General features: G+C 35.6%; 1 protein-coding gene across 1 annotated transcript in view; it reads left to right on the plus strand.

Moving 5' to 3' along the window:
- csmd3a (CUB and Sushi multiple domains 3a) overlaps positions 1-17,500 on the plus strand; it is a 317,979-nt gene that overhangs the window by 282,383 nt on the left and 18,096 nt on the right. The window contains exons 59-61 of the mRNA XM_084386048.1: positions 6,274-6,447; positions 14,115-14,288; positions 14,968-15,041. Of these exons, the coding sequence (XP_084242174.1) occupies positions 6,274-6,447; positions 14,115-14,288; positions 14,968-15,041 (422 nt within the window). The remainder of the gene's footprint in view (positions 1-6,273; positions 6,448-14,114; positions 14,289-14,967; positions 15,042-17,500) is intronic.

Raw genomic sequence — 17,500 nt, forward strand, 5'->3', positions numbered from 1 at the left:
GTTTGTTTAAATTAAATTAAATTAAATTATTCGCCACATATGTTATACTCAACACATATTTTCTGGGGGTAAAAATTTTTATTTAAATTAATTAAAAAAAATATAAAGATTAATAAATTGTTGTTCAATTAGTTAGACATGCTTTTTGATTATTAAAATTTACACAGAACAGAAAAAAACAGAAAACACACAATTTGGTAAAAATAGAACGAAATTTGAAGAAAAGAAAAAAACGTAGGCCTATTTCATGGGACCCTAAATGTTAACTTTTAATGAATTGCTGTCAGACTGTATACGTTTCATGATTTCAATTAATTAGACATGCTTTTGGATTACTAAAATTTAATTTAACCATTAAAATTGAGTAAAAAAAAAAAAGTAAACTGAATCCAAAAAAACTGAATTTGGGAAACAAATAAAACAATTTGGGGAAAAATAAAACAGATTTCATAGGGCCCTATGAATGAACATAATAATAATAACAGAATTGTCTTTTCTGGGTGAGCTTTTCCTCTAAAGCAGAATAGAAGTTTTAATTCTATTTGAATCACTCAGAATGGCACTTTTAAAGCTGTTTTGTACGTGAAATGCTAAGGAATGCCGACCTGCTAACCGAACAGGCTTGTTGCTTTAATAAGTTGGAGTTTGCATGAATCTATTTAATTCTCAGCACCCTTCGAGGGACGAGAACTCGTTCAGCTTTTAACCTTGTTAGCTTCCATGTCTCATTCGGCCCCGGAGCCACGAGATTCACACATGAAACGTTTCACATCATCATCATCATCATCATCATCTTCATCATGCTCGTGTCTCCACACACCTTGAGCTGATGTATTATACATTACACATCCTCCATCTTATGCATGAAGGCTTTCAATCATCAGGTCATGTCAGCTAAACTCCGAGCAGAGCTGCTACTCCTGCTTCATCCCTGTGCTTTCGAGTGTGATTGGGTCGGACAGCTCTGGAGTTGAAGGCCAGTTTTTATAGGATATTCTTTAATCTCCAGAAGTTACGAGGGTTTGATCAGCCGTGCCAGTCATATTATCCTGCCGGAGTGCAAAGCTTCCAGGAGCAGTTCACCTCGACACAAGTGTCATCGTTTACTCGCCCTCACAAACGCACATGAGGAAACCAAACGGGAGACGTTTTGAAGGAATGTCATTTTATAGGAACTGGCGAGATCCAAAAACTGCTTTAAAAGCTGCAGCGTTGGGGAGATTTGACAACACATTTAGCAACTTTCTCATACACACACACACACACACACACACACACACACACACATATGAAGACTTCAGATGCAAAAGCCTGTAAGTGCCATCTGAAATTTCCTTCTAGGATGATCATTTTTATCAAGCTTGTATGTTTATGTTCACTTATTCCACTTTAATGGCAATGAAAATTACCTATTAATTGTCATTAAAGTGAAATTACTGAACTTAAATATACGACCTTGATAAAAATACTCATTTTAGAAGAAAATTACAGATGGCACTTAGAGGCTTTTGCATCTGAACTCTTCATATATATATATATTAATTACATGATGTGCTGATTAATCGTAAATTAATCGCACATCGAATTTTGGCTGAGAAATGCAAAAAGTCATTATTGTGTTAAATAGGAAAAGCATCAGATAGACATTACAAAAAGTAGCTTTAGATAGAAATATTTTCTTTGATTCAACATAGAATTTATTTAGACATAAAATTTGACGGTGAATGGTGCATTTAATTTATACAGTAAAACAATTTTTGAAATATTATTATAATGTAAATCATCTGTTCTCTATGTGAATATACAGTAAAGTGTAATTTATTCCTGTGATTAAAGCTGAATGTTCAGCATCATTACTCCAGTCTTCAGTGTCACATGATCAACATAATATGATGGTTTGATGCTCAGGAAACATTTATGATTATTATCAGTGTTGAAAATATGCTGCTTCGTATTTTGGTTGAAACTGTGATAACAACTAAAATATTTGGGGTATGTAAGATTATTAAATAATAAAATCAAATTAAATTGTGGTTTTTAAATTAAACTTTAAAATGTAAAATTAAAATATAACTTTTTGCAAATTGCAAATTGTAGGCTTACAACAGCCATTGGTATTTCGATATATTTACAGACTACAACATTTTGGTCACCAACATTCTTCAAAATATCTTCCTTTATGTTACGTGAAAGTCATACAGGTTTGAAACGACATAAATGTATAAATGAATGAGTCATTAAAGGTGCTGTATGTAGGATCCAGCGGCCTCTAGCGGTGATGTTTCAGATTGCAACAACAGCGCTCGTGCTCGTGAAAAGCAATAAAGTTACAACTGTAGTCTTTCACATCAGATAACGTTAGCAAATGGTCGGCGTTAGCTGGCGAACTAATGATGTCTAACTTGAGCCAACTAAAGCACAAAATCACAATATATTTTACATGCTTTGAAGTATTGTTAGCTTACCTGTCCAAAAGGATGAAAGCCAACTCAGGGTCTGTTTTTATACCTAAAACAAAGCGGAGGTCTCTCCATAATTCAAACGCTCTGCCAATGTTGATCCGTGTTTTCGTCCTGAGACGATCCGATTGCTGTTTGTCCTGACGAGCTTCAGCAGATAAAAAAAATTTTTTTTTTTTTTTTGAGTTTGTGTTGGAGTCTGTGTTGTGCTGGAGGCAGGTCGTTTTTTGGTGTTATCAGACTCCATGTCGTTAGCTGCAGTGCCGTCGCAATAGACTGTATATATAAAACGGAGAGGCTCGGGAGCGCGCATGCACGTCACATCCGGTGGATTTCGCAGAAAATCCGACCCGGAGACTTCACATAAAAATAGGAATACTGGCCTTAAGAGGTAATAGCAAAACGCGAAAAGTGGATCATTGTAATGTGTGATTACAACCCCTTCACAGACGGGCAATAAAAAAAGGATTCATTTTATAAAAAAAGTTACATACAGCACCTTTAATTCATTCGATTCGTTCAAACGGCTGATTCGTTCATGAGGAATCAAGTAAATGACTCTCTTAATGAACGAGTCATTGAGTCATTGGTTCACCCGACTGATTTGCTCAAAACCGCAGATTCATTCCAAAATTATGGCAAAATTAAGCAAAAACAGACAGCTTTGTGTCATAAATATAACACAACCTTAACTTCTTATTTATTGAATGTTGTGGAAAATCAGGATCACATTTGCGCTCAAGTTGTTCGGGACAAAAACAGCAGTTATGTGATATTGCTTAACTATAATATTTATATATATATAGACAAAAACTCATACAGGGCATTTTTGCCGTGAAATCTTGTCTCATACTCGTTTTGAACACCAAAAAATATTTTTATAATGTCCTTTTGTGTTGAACATAAAAACGTGTTTGAGCTTGAGTAAATAATCTGACCTGTCCCTTTAACAAACGCTGATGAACTAATGGACACATTATTGACCGTTGAGTGTAATCTGTTAGTTCTGCACGGCGGGATTCGCACATGTGAGCATCTCTTGCTTGCTTTCCCAAACATCTCATCATTTATTCCTCTTCCGTCCGGACCCCAGCTGCTCTCCGACTCTGAGATTCAGCGCTCCAGTTTCCATCTGTGTGCTTTTTATCAATTTGAGATTTGCAATTTAAAAATCTTTTGATTGGCCCTGCAGACGTTTTCTGACTTCTGTTGATTCCCCCAGTGCTGGAAATCCTGGTGTGTTCAGGAAAGAAACATTTGCATGGATTTAGCACTCGCTCCAGACACAAAACACCAGAGAAGTCTCATTAAAGTTCAAGTGAAGATGATGCAACAGGTGAAAACAGGTTGCAAACCATGGATTCCAGCCCTCAGTCACAGTTAGAGTAGACTTAGATTTAGACTAAACTTAAACTTAAACTTAAACTTAAACTTAAACTTAAACTTGGACTTGGACTTGGACTTAAACTTAAACTCAGACTTAAACTTAGACTTGGACTTGGACTTGGACTTGGACTTGGACTTGGACTTGGACTTGGACTTGGACTTGGACTTAAACTTAAACTCAGACTTAAACTTAGACTTGGACTTGGACTTGGACTTGGACTTGGACTTGGACTTGGACTTGGACTTCCTTTATTAATCCCAAGGGGAAATTAAGGTGTTACAGCAGCAACAGAAAATCAAGACAACACGCATGACAAAAATAGACAATACAATCAATCAATCAATAATCTGAATATCTATCAATTACAAAACACCATACAACGACCAACTTAACAGAACAAATTCAAAAACACCTCCAATTCCCTTACACACACACACACACACACACACACTCAATACTCTCACATTACATATCATACCAAACAATGACACTAGTCCAAGCAAAGACATTCAATTTATTATTTAAAACAAGTTATTACGGTAATATGGACTAATATAGTAAATATACGAAATAAACAACTTCCATTCATGCATCTACGTAAGTACATACACAAATACACATACCATACACACCCATATACATCCCAATGTGTATACGCACATACATACCTAAATATTACATACGTATATATAGCTATACATGCATGCAAACACTTCTATCCATATAAATGCATATACATAAACCGCTGGAAACACAGTTTCCTAATGTTGTGTTTATCAGCCTCTTGTAAACCTCTTGAGCACGAGTGATAGTGCTGTAAAACCCTGCTTTAGCCCTTCAGAACTCACTCTCGATGTCTGAATACAGTGTTTGTGCTTTATTGTGTGATGTTGAAGTGGATGTGGTCCTTCAAGGCAGAAAATGACAGAAAAACCTTCCTTTCTTCATCGATGGTCTTCTCAATATTAAAGCGTTGCCAGAGGGCAGAACAGCCTCAACATACAGATCAGGACTGCAGTGTCCACACTTCAGGAAGACTAGCTGTGTTTCTCCTGCTGTGATGTGGAGTGTGTGTCGGGACGTGAGAAGTGAACGGGGAGTTTCATTTACACTCTCTTCTGCTCATCACGGGTGCGCTTATTTGATCAAAAATACAGTAAAAATTGTGAAATATTATTCTAATGTAAAATATCTGTTTTCTATGTGAATATACAGTAAAGTGTAATTTATTCCTGTGATCAAAGCTGAATGTTCAGCATCATTACTCCAGTCTTCAGTGTCACATGATCCTTCACAAATCACTCTAATATGATGATTTGATGCTCAAGAAACAGTTATGATTATTATCAGTGTTGGAAACAGTTTCAGATTTTTGTTGAAACTGTGATAACTCCAAAATGTGGGGTATGTGAGATTTATATAATAATTATTAAATAATAATAATTAAAAAAAAAATTAAAATTAAAATGTAAAATAATTTTTTTTTTTTAAATATAACTAAAAAAAATTAAAAAATAAATATATAAATTTTATTTCTCAATTAAGCATCAAATCATCATATTAGAGTGATTTGTGAAGGATCATGTGACACTGAAGACTGGAGTAATGATGCTGAACATTCAGCTTTGATCACAGGAATAAATTACACTTTACTGTATATTCACATAGAAAACTGATATTTTATATTAGAATAATATTTTTTAAAAAATTACTGTATTTTTGATCAAATAAATGCAGCCTGGGTGAGCAGAAGAGACAAAAAATCTTACAAAATTGTAGTGTAATTTGCATTGTTTTCTATTTAGCGCGATCTGGTTTGCATTATTAATATGAAAATGTGCAATAAATGAGTTTTAGTTTCCGTGTGATCCTGACACTCAGATCATGTGTGGGACGGCGCTTACACTGGGGGACATGTCAACATTAACATGTATTTGAACTCTCGAGTGTTTGACAGATATTCAGATGTTTTGAAATCCATCATAAGATGTGTTCTTTTATTGCATGAGGGTATTAATTAATGAAATGAATATGAATGAATTCAATTCCTGCTCACTGGGAGCAAATGAAACAAAGTTGTCTGAATGTCGACGTCGTGATGAACATGTGCATCTGAAATATGATTGATTAATAGATGAGATCATGTATTATGTATGTGGCATTGCATACTTGTTGTTGTCCAAACAACTCTAATTTGCATAATTCCTTTATTGAATGGCATAATTACTGTATTTTTGATCAAATAAATTCAGCTTTGATCACATATTTCACAATATTACTGTTTGTAATCTTACCGTCCCAAACGTCTGAATGGTAGAATGTGTGTGTGTGTGTGTGGCATTGCATCTACTCATTAGCATAATCCCTGTACTGAATGTCATCAGATGTGAGTAAAGCTGTTGGACTGAAGTGAGCTCTCTCCTCCAGCCGTGTCCTGCGCTGCTCCTCCCAGCGTCCCGAACGGAGAGGTGGAGGGGTCGGAGTTCGCGTGGGGCTCGAGCGTGAGCTACAGGTGCATGCTGGGATACGAGCTCTCCTTCCCAGCTGTCCTCACGTGTGTGTCCGACGGATCCTGGAGCGGAGAGATTCCTCTGTGTCTGCGTGAGTATCACCAACAACATATAATCTCTCACTCTCTCTCTCTCTCTCTCTCTCTCTCTCTCTCTCTCTCTCCCCCCCTCTCTCTCTCTCCTCTCTCTCTCTCTCTCTCTCCTCTCTCTCTCTCTCCCCCTCTCTCTCTCTCTCTCTGCTGTTAACAGATTGTAAGTTTGTCACAGAGACGGCTGTGATCTGAGACTTCTCGAGACACTCTTTCAGTGACAGCTCATGTCAGACAGGGACATTTATTGCATACTGATGCTAAACCTTTAGCTTACAGCACTTTCCATGAAGCAGAGAGATCTTGATATTCAGAATGAGAACAGAGAGCCGTCACACACACACACACACACACACACACACACACACACATATAATACACATCCAGAAAGAATGCTGCATTTAGTGAGATGCTGAGAATATGAAAATGCATTTCATATAACATGCATTTCACATGCTATCCTTCTTAAATAGTAAGATGTGTGCATGACAGATTATAGTATGTTAACTGAAACAGTCGTGGATCTGTGCGTGCTTTCTCACTTAATAATGGAGTTTCAGGAATAATGAGTTTAGCTATAGGCTAAAGCTTGATTATCATTGTCTCCACACACACTGTACTGTCATCAGCAATGAAGTATAATCTTTTTGAGCATAGAGTAAATATGTGACTCGAATGGAAGCCCATTTCTGCCACATGAGGAAGACAATCATGCTCTGGTAAGTCATAATTATGACAAAAAAGATGAAATTATGTCATGTTATGTCATAGTTATGAGATGAAAAGTCAAAATTATGACTTAAAAAATCTAATTATGACTTGGGTCAAAATTATGAGAATAAAAAGTTGTAATTATGACTTAAAAAGTTGAAATTGTGACTTCAAAGTCAAAATGATGAGATAAAAAAATCCAAATTATGACTTAAGTCAGAATGATTTTAAAAAGTTGAAATTGACAAATCAAAATTATGACTTAAAAAGTTGATATGATTAAAAATTCAAAATGATTTAAAAAGTTGAAATTATGACTTAGTCAAAATTGACAAATGAAGTCTAAATTATGACTTAGTTCAAAATTATGTGATTAAAATGTTTTAATTATGCCTTAAAAAGTCAAAAATATGACTTAAAAAGTTTAAATTGAGACTACAAAGTCAAAATTATGACATTCTAAATCGAAATTAGGATTTAAAAGTCAAAACTATGACTTAAATTATGAGTCAAAAAATTTACCTTTTTAAAAAGAAAGTTTAAAAAAATCTAAATTGACAAAAGTCAAAATTATGTGATTAAAAAAATGAAATTATGACTTTACTCAAAATTGTCAAAAGTAAAAAATTATGGCATGTCAATTTTGAGTTTTTATCTCACAGTATAGACTTTTTATGTCATAATTTCGACCTAGTATGTCATAACTATGATTTATCAGAGCATGATTTTTTCTTTTTCTTATGTGTAAGACATGATGAGACACATATATGAAAAAAAGGGTCATAAATACTTCTGGGTCAGGTACACTTATGTCAAATATAATCTCAGATCATTATCAGAACAAAAGATTGTATATAAAACTCATTAGTAACAGGAATTGGTAAGAGTCTGAGTGATTTGATGTGTTGTTCCGCTGTTTTGCGAGGACGAGAAGCACAAAGACGCGCTGAACAACTCGAGACCAGCGTGATCATCAGCTTTTATTCCTGAGAGCTTTTTGCACAATCCTGTCATTCATAAACGCAGAAATGCCTGCTTTTCTTCATAACCAACAATCCTCTGTGATCATAAAGGAAAGCAATCTCGTCCTGCAGAGAGTAATTAGCATATTCTGACGACTTCATACCATCATTCAGAAGCAGATATATCCGTACATTAATGCTTTCATTGCATTCAGAGCAGAGAGAAACAACACACACACTCTCTCACCCTTGATCAGTCCCAGTTTCATCAAGTTTTAATTGCAAACATGCTATTTGAAGGTAAACAGCTCATTAATCTCTTCCTCATTAACAGCCACAAACTTTCCAAATGTACTTTTTCTTTTTTCCAGCTGTGTCCCGTTTAACCCGGCATCTTTCGTTCCCGTGTAATGCTGGATCAGAGATCAGCTGCAGATATTAGATATTCAGCTCTTAGTGCTGATGAGGCATAAATCATAATTCAATCTTGCAGGAGTCGTCCAGCGCTACGAGATTAGATCCGTGATACGCGATCAGAGACTCGTCTCGTAACTCCGTGTGGCACTTTCCAGGAATAGGGTGGAAAATAAGGCCTTTTATCCTTCATTTTCAACATATAAGTGCAACTGATAAAGATCTGAGGTGGTCAAACGAAATATTAGATATATTTTCTGTTCATTTTTGGGACATGTCTATTATTGGGTCTTATCTTGCACCCGACGCACAGCGGACTTTTCCCTCCACAGACGCACGTCGGTAAATTAGGGAATGAACTTGCGCTCCCGGGGGCGGTTCAGCGAAAAGAGGAGGCGTGTTCCGGCGCAAACGTTCCCTGGTGCTATTTTGCAGTTTCAGAAAACAATTCCGCCACTGACCAGAAGAAACCTCGTCTAAAGTCAGCGGCGCGTTATTCAGATGCTATTTTAAGGGCGCATGCTTGGCCATAATGTAGCGTGTGCACAACACACATACACTTTGCTTCTCTCATCTACACGCAGACGCAGCAGTTCACATTTTTGCAAACCATACATAATTACAAGGAAAAATATTCCACACGAGGGAAATCATTGTTGTGTCCATGAAGATGTGACAAAATAGGCATAAATCTAGCTTACACATTTACCCAAATTATCATACGCCTGTTTAACCGAAGCTAATTTGTGTGTGTTTCTCCGTCCCCAATGTCACTTCTCTGTGTTTTACGGTCCTGACGAGAACGCCGGTCTCCTCGGCTGTGAACCGCTCCTGGCAAATCCGCCGTTATAATAGCAATCCGCCATGGAACAAGCACGCCTGCTCTTAAAGGGAATGTGAGATGACGCTCTGATTGGTTTATTTCACGTTACGCCCAAACCACACTATGAGTAATGAAGCTGCTTCAGACCAACACATTTTAGATTTGCGTCGGGCACAAGAGTCATTTATCCCGCCAGTATAATAGCAAGACCCGCCCACAAAGTTACTTGCGTTTCGCGCTTGATACTTGCGTTTCAGAACGTTAAAATAGGGCCCGATGGATTATTCTCTGATTTTTACTTTATTTTAAAGTTACAGTTGTAAAATTAGGCCATTTAGTCTGCAATCAAATGGACTTATTGATAAACTTATTTATCCCTTAAATTACAGTACTTTTTTTTAATGATCCGTCAGTGATTTCTGAAGTGATCATGTGACACTGAAGACTGGAGTAATGTACTGAAAATTCAGCTTTGATCACAGGAATAAATTACACTTTAATTACACTTAAAATAAATTTAAAAAAAAAACACATTTTAACACATTTAAAAAAACTCTTACATACCTACAAACTTTTGAGTGGTGCTGTATCACAAGTTTTTTTTGTATATATATATTTTTTTTTAAAGTTGAAAAAAGTATCATGTATACTTATGGGTCACATAGAAATATATATTCACATAGAAAACAGCTATTATGAATTATAATAATATTTCACAATTTTTACTGTATTTTTGATCACATGAATCCAGCCTTGGTGAGCAGAAGAGACTTCTCAAAACTTAATTTACGTAAAAATCTTTTCTTTCTTTTTTTTCCAAATGTTCATGCTTGGTTAATTTTATGTTTGATCATTTTTATCTTGCATACAGTATCTAAAAGTTACGACAAAAAAATAATAATTATTATTTATGCATCGAATGCTTTAAGAAAAGCGTATCGTATTCATAGAAAGCACTGAATATTAAAGCATGCAATCTGCCCATCTGTAGATTTAATGGATTTATTAAATCACGCAGCGAGTGTTCTTCTGGAGACGTGCTTCTGTTGTGTGTTTGCTGCTTCTCCAGAGCACTGTATTATTCATCACAGAAGTTTCCTCTGACACGGGCCTGACTGGTCCTCCACGTCTGATTATTATGCATAACTTGCTCTAGCCTAGAGCTGTTGAAATCATTTTTTCCGTCAAAGAAAGGAAAGAAAGCGCAGTCAGATGAGAACGGTCTCATGCATCACGGATTGTGTTGTCGCAGTGCCACGTTTGTCCTGCCGTTGCTCGTGGAATATATGATGGTGAAGAGTTTGTACGTTGTGGATGTTTGTATCGTTATATCCATCACACTATATATGCAAAAAACACACACAGTCAAAATGAAAATGCATTAGATCAGTTTTCATGTGTGCAAAGTGTGTTTGTTCTCCACTGTAAAAGCAAAAGTGAATTTCAGGTGTAAAAACAAAAAAGTATTTTACAGTGCTTTCTTTCAAATAAATTAAAATATATATATTATTAAATTGCAACAAATGTAATATATTTTTTGAGGATTCTTTTCATTAATTAAATATTTTAATTATCTTTACTGTCACTTTTGATCAATTTAATGCGTCCTTGCTGAATAGAAGTATTCATTTAAATTATAAAAAGAATTACACATTTTAAAAAACTCTTACACAAACTTTTGAGTGGTACTGTATCAATTTATTTTATTTATTTTTTGTATAATGTTTTTTTATTCAATTCAATTCAATTCAAATTTATTTGTATAGCGCTTTTCACAATACATATTGTTTCAAAGCAGCTTTACAGAAAGTGCATTTCAGAAATGTACATAGAAAAATACAGTTAGTTAATCATGTATTAATTTAGGGCATAAACATATCGCCAGCGTCGAGTCGTCTCTTCACAGGCGTCGAGTCCGTCGAGTCGTCTTTTTATACAATCAATCAAAGCGCTTCAGTGAAAGCAGATCCTCACGACTGACTGACTGGCGTTTAAAGGGCTGATATAATGGCCTTTTCACAGATGTAAAGTAAGTCTCTGATGTCCCCAGAGTGTGTGTGTGAAGTTTTAGCTCAAAATACCCCACAGATATTTTTTTTATAGCATGTTAAAATTTTTCGTTTTTGTGTGTGTTCCTTTAAATGCAAATGAGCTGCTGCTTCTGGCACAGAGGGCGGAGCTACAACAGATTGTATTGTTGACTTAAGGCCTCATTATACTTCTGCGTTGGACCTACGCCGGAGCCTATACGCCGTAGGCAACGTGTTGGTTTTAATTTATACTTATGTGTCGTTGTCCGTGTTGACGCGCACCTAGGGAGCATGTGAAACCCCGAGGGAGGGGTTCTGGCAGACCAATCACAGCGCTTGTGTCCGCGTAGAATTGACGCGTTGTTAAATTTTTGGAGAGGTGCACGTCAGGGTACGCCGTAGGGTAGCCGGCAGTTCGACGCAGAAGTATAAATAGGCCTTTAGCAGCTCCGATTACCTCACACACACACACACACACTGAAAATGTCAAAAACTTTTAGCCTTTTATGTTCAAACCGGAGTCAGACAATGATGGAGAGCCTCGAGAAGAAGTGATAACATGTAGAAGCAACAGGACATTTCTGATTGGTTCGTTGATGAATTTATGAAGCTGATGTGTAGTTATCTTCTAGCCATTCTGTCATGTTAATCTATAAATCGCGTTCCCGGGGGCGGGGTTTAAAGTCCTTAAGAAGCCATTTCTGTTAAAGCAAATATCTCCCTTTGCTTTGAACTTTGAGCGTCGTAACTTTGCAGATGTTGTTTATGATCAGACAGCAACATTACACACTAACTAAAGTTAGAAGTCTAAGCATAATCAACCACCTCTGTAAAATGTGCTTTAATGGAGTTGACGTGTGTTAAACGCGGTCATACTGCCTCATGTGATGATCTGTGTTTCTGCGGCGGTCACACTTAAAGCCAGTGAACTCAGGTTTTCCCATCGGTGAATTATACATCCCAGCATGGCAGACCCTTTGGCTTCCGCTGGGGTTTAAAGAGGGATAATTACTCTGATTCACATTCAGGTGAGCGACCTCTGCTGAAACTCAACGCTCCACTTCTGATCTTTAAATACCATGAAGCCTGGAGAGCTTCCATGCAATTTATATATCAAACACTCTCGCCCTGCTGAAATCAGGACATATCAGATGTGGAAATAGATTTAATATGTGGTCTGTCAGTCTTACGCTCTCAGACGTGCTTCTCTTTCTTGTTGCACGGCAAAACCAAAGTGTGCCAGAGAACGTGTAGCTGTGGATCCTCATTTTAGAGTCTATTGCACCTGAATAATGAGTGCATGTGTGTAGTGTACACTACTGTTTAAGAGATTGGGGTCGGTAAGATCAAAAACACAGTAAAAATTGTGAAATATTATTGTGATTTAAATCAGTGGTTTTCTATGTGAATATATATATTAAAGTTTAATTTATTCCTGTGATCAAAGCTACATTGTGACATGATCCTTTAGATGCTCAAATATTATAAATTATTGTTGGTGCTCAGGTTTTAATAATGGTTCAATTGTTAATATAAAATAAAAATAAATCATTAAATAAATAAATGTAAAAAAGTTAAGTACCCCAAACTTTTGAGTGGTAGGTTTTCACGGTTTCCACAAAATTATTAATCAGTAATCAACACTGATAATATTCAGAAATGTGTATTGAGCATCAAATCCTCATATTAGAGTGATTTGTGAAGGATCATGTGACACTGAAGACTGGAGTAATGATGCTGAACATTCAGCTTTGATCACAGGAATAAATTACACTTTACTGTATATTCACATAGAAAACAGCTGATTTACATTGGAATAATATTTCAAAATTTTTACAGTATTTTTGATCAAATAAATGCAGCTTTTGGTGAGCAGAAGAGACTCTTTCAAAAACATTATGAAATCAAACTGAAAAATTCCACTTCTTAGCTCCTGGAAAATGAGCTCTTGAGTTTAAAATGTGAGAATGAAAGGGTTCGGCGAGTTTCTAAAATCATACGCTGGTATTAATAAACCTGCCTGTTTAATAATTGACTCTTCCTCCGTCCGTCTCAGAGCGTGTCTCTTCAGTGGTTCACCTCAGAAGTTTGTTTTGAGTGTCAGGTCGGGTTACTCGCTCATAAATCATTCAGAAAACAAGGTTATAGATCAGATTTTCCTGGACAGCGGCGGTGACGAGGTCAGATATGTGCCTTTCAGACGAAAATCATTATCTGGGAAGAAATAATCAGAAATAACAAGATAATGCTTAGCTTGCATTAAACATAAACTGGCTGCTTAAAGCTCAAATTACATCAAAATCGAGCCAGTTTTACTTAAAGGAGAAAGATAAATAGTGCTATTATAGTATCATTTATAGGGTATAATATTATAGTTGTTATTCATATTTTAAAATTGCTTTCATTTGCTTGTTTTAGCAATTTTTTGTGTGATATGTCAAATTCATTTGTTTATATAATATATATTACGTTTTTCAATTAGCAAAATGTCTTTATTTCTAGTAACAGAAATGTTTTAATTTTGGTTAAAGATAATAACCCTGGTAGAGATGACATTTATAAACAGCTATTTGAGAGTGTAAACTCACATTTAAATCTAGTTTTCTGTAATGTTTGCAGAGTTTCCATGGGATCAAATCAGCATTTTTCCTCATTAAATTACATATTTCATGTGAAAAGTCTATTTAAAGGAGTGAAATGGTCTGTAAATGAGTGTTGTATGTTCACAGCGAAGTTCTGCGGCGACCCGGGCGTCCCGGCCCACGCCACACGAGAGGGTCAGAGCTTCATCTTCAGAGCCGAGGTGTTCTTCAGCTGTAGCGCCCCCTATCTGCTGGTGGGCTCATCGACACGCACCTGCCAGTCAGACGCCACCTGGAGCGGCTCGCAACCGCGCTGCATAGGTGCGTTACCTTTAATAATAATAATAATAAACACTCATATATGTGACCCTGGATCACAAGGGTCAATTATTTTTTAAATTGAGATTTATACATCATCTGAAAAATTCAGCCGAGATGCAACTATATGAAAATCTGGAATTTGAGAGTGCAAAAAATCGTTGTCCATTTATGTTCACGCTTTTGCTAGTTTGCTTATTTCACAATATGACTAATTTAAAATATCAGTAAATTTTCACAATTAGCAGTAAATATGGTTCACTAATGTAAGAAAAGCAGGTTTATTAGGCTATTATGTCACTTTAAGAGCGAATGCACAGATCCATTATACTGTTACACGGTCCGATTATCTTGTTTTCATAATTATTGGAAGCTGAAAATCAATAATCGCACAGCCCTAAATTAAAGTATCAATTTCATTAAATAAATAAAAAATCTTTTGAACAGCACTGTATAAATTTAAGTTAAATCCATTATTAAAACCCTAAAATGTTGCTACTGTATTTTTTACGGTAAAGTTCTGGCTGCCAGTTTTGTTTTTAATATCCACTCCAGCTTAGATCTATGATGCGAATGTGAACATTATGTCCTTCTTCAGTGGTTTACTACCATTACATCAGCTTTTCCTAACCCGATTATGAATATAACACTGCAGGAGATGATGATGACGATTTTTCCGCAGAACCGCATCGGACGACGTGTGAAAATCCCGGTTCTCCAGAGTTCGGCTCCATGAACAGCAGTCTGGGCTTTAAGGTAAGAACCAGTAGATGCTCTCGGTCTCTCGTATCAAAGCCATTATGATGGAATGAGTATAAGGCTGTTCATAAGGCCCGTTTCTGTCAGTTTTAACCTGCTTTTATCTTCAAGTGCAGAAACGGCCCTTTCAAATGGCACAATGTGACTTCAGATGTGCCTATTAATAACTCAAAATCACATTTTCCTTCATTGCTGAGACAAAAGGATATTCACTGGCCTAGTGACAGTCTGGTCACACCAGAGAGTGTGTGTCAGCGCGGATCTTTATAAGCACAGTTGATTTATTGTCAGGTTGATTCAGTCAAATGCTGTTTGAAGAGCCCGTGGCAGTTCCAGGCTCGTGTGAGTGTCTCTTATTGTCCGGGGAGAGTTTACTCTTCAAACGCTCACTATATCCGCCCACTCGAATGGCTCTTTACAGTCCACCGCTTCTTCCTCACGGGGACCAGAGAAATGAAGCATCAGTTCGGCTCTTCAGTTTGACATCCGTTGTCAACTTTACCCCATGATTTCAGATCAGTTCGTTCAACCGAAGGCCTGAGAGTGACTGACATTTATGATACAGTCAATTTAAGTCTGAAACACTCATAATTGGCGCATTTGTTTTATTTTGTAGTTTATGTAGTTAGTTATTTTTATTCCAAAACATTCTCAGGACTGGCACATGTGTTCCTAAAACGTAAAAAAAATATATATATATATATATATTAGTGCTGTCAATCGATTAAAAACTTTAACTAGATTAATCACAAATTTTTTCTGTGATTAATCGCAATTAATCGCAATAAAAAAGAAATGTTTTTGTACGTTTTTAATATATTTTATAATGTAATAATTTCACAGTTAATCAAATTAATGAAGAAACAACATAAAGACAGTATATTTTAAATAATTTTTTAATGGCATCTTTTTATGAATGAAGGCCAGTATTACTGATATTAATACAGCTACTGATTTTTTTTTTTCTTTTTCACATTTATTAGGCTTCAAAAATATAACACTTTTTAATTTAAGTGAACTTAAAACAATGCTAACATAAACCCATAATAAATGTCATATTTATTCGTGCCCTTCCTGTCTTAACAGTTAGGAAATATACTGTAATAAAGTTATCAAAGTTATATGCAGTCTGCACTGCATAAACTATAAATTAAATAGTTAATCCTTATTAAAGCTACAAAAGTTATTTAGTCAACAGCAGTGAGTCATTTTCTCTGTTCCCTTTGTTCTTTAACTTTACTGACAGGAAAGCTTTATTGGCTGCTGTCCCTTTAAGAGCAGACAGACACGCGGATCTCACCGTTTATATACCGTACTGTCTATGGATCTCACACGCGCGCCTCATTCTCTCGCAACTCTTCGTTCATTTTAGACTTTATATAAATCATTTAAGACTGCTCTTATGAGGATAATCGACAAAACTGACATTTTGGGATTGTTATTGTTAGTTCAAGCGCGAAAGAGAACTGGATTCTGGCGCCCTGTCTATGCATTGTGTGTGTGTGTGTGTGTGTGTGTGTGTGTGTGTGTGTCACATAAAGACATTCACAGACAGCGCTTTCTCTTTTGTCTTGCCGCGCTTGAAATGTTTAAAAGCATTTAAATGAATAAGAGCGTGATCATATAATGTAAAGCTAGCCAACGGATGGCAGAAAAGACGGATGCTGCGTTAATTGCGTTAAATATTTTAACACGTTAAACCAGACAAAAATGTATCGCATGCGTTAACGCGTTAACGTTGACAGCACTAATATATATATATATATTTTTTTTTGTATTTAATTTTTTATCAACCACAAAACAGCACTGGAACAAGTGTTTCAAAAATTTTTTTTATTTATTTATTTATTTTTCATTTATTTTATTTTATTATTTTATTGAAGGTTTTGTCATTTTTATTTGGCTTGATTATTTTAGTATTTTATTTTATTATTACAAAAAATTCTCAGTACTGGCACAACTGTTTTTAAAATGCTATTTTGTGTTTTATTTTTAGTTTGTTATATTACTTTATTTGACTTTTTGTTTTTTATTTGACTTTTTATCATTTTATTTCCTTCATATTCCACTCTATTTAGCTTTATTATGCTTTATTTGTTTACAAACATTAAAAAAGTACTGGGATAAATGTGATTTAATTGTTTAATTATTTTTATTCAATTACATTTTTTAATTTTTTTAATTTAATTAAAAAAAAAAATTTACTTTAGATTTATTTTTATTTTATTTTATTTTAACGACCACAGGCTATTTATACAAAATTATAAACGCAACACTTTTGTTTTTGCCCCCATTTTTCATGAGCTGAACTCAAAGATCTAAGACTTTTTCTATGTACACAAAAGGCCTATTTCTCTCAAATATTGTTCACAAATCTGTCTAAATCTGTGTTAGTGAGCACTTCTCCTTTGCCGAGATAATCCATCCACCTCACAGGTGTGGCATATCAAGATGCT

The sequence above is a fragment of the Rutilus rutilus genome, assembly GCF_951802725.1.
Source record: "Rutilus rutilus genome assembly, chromosome: 17".
In the NCBI taxonomy this organism is placed as follows: Eukaryota; Metazoa; Chordata; class Actinopteri; order Cypriniformes; family Leuciscidae; genus Rutilus; species Rutilus rutilus.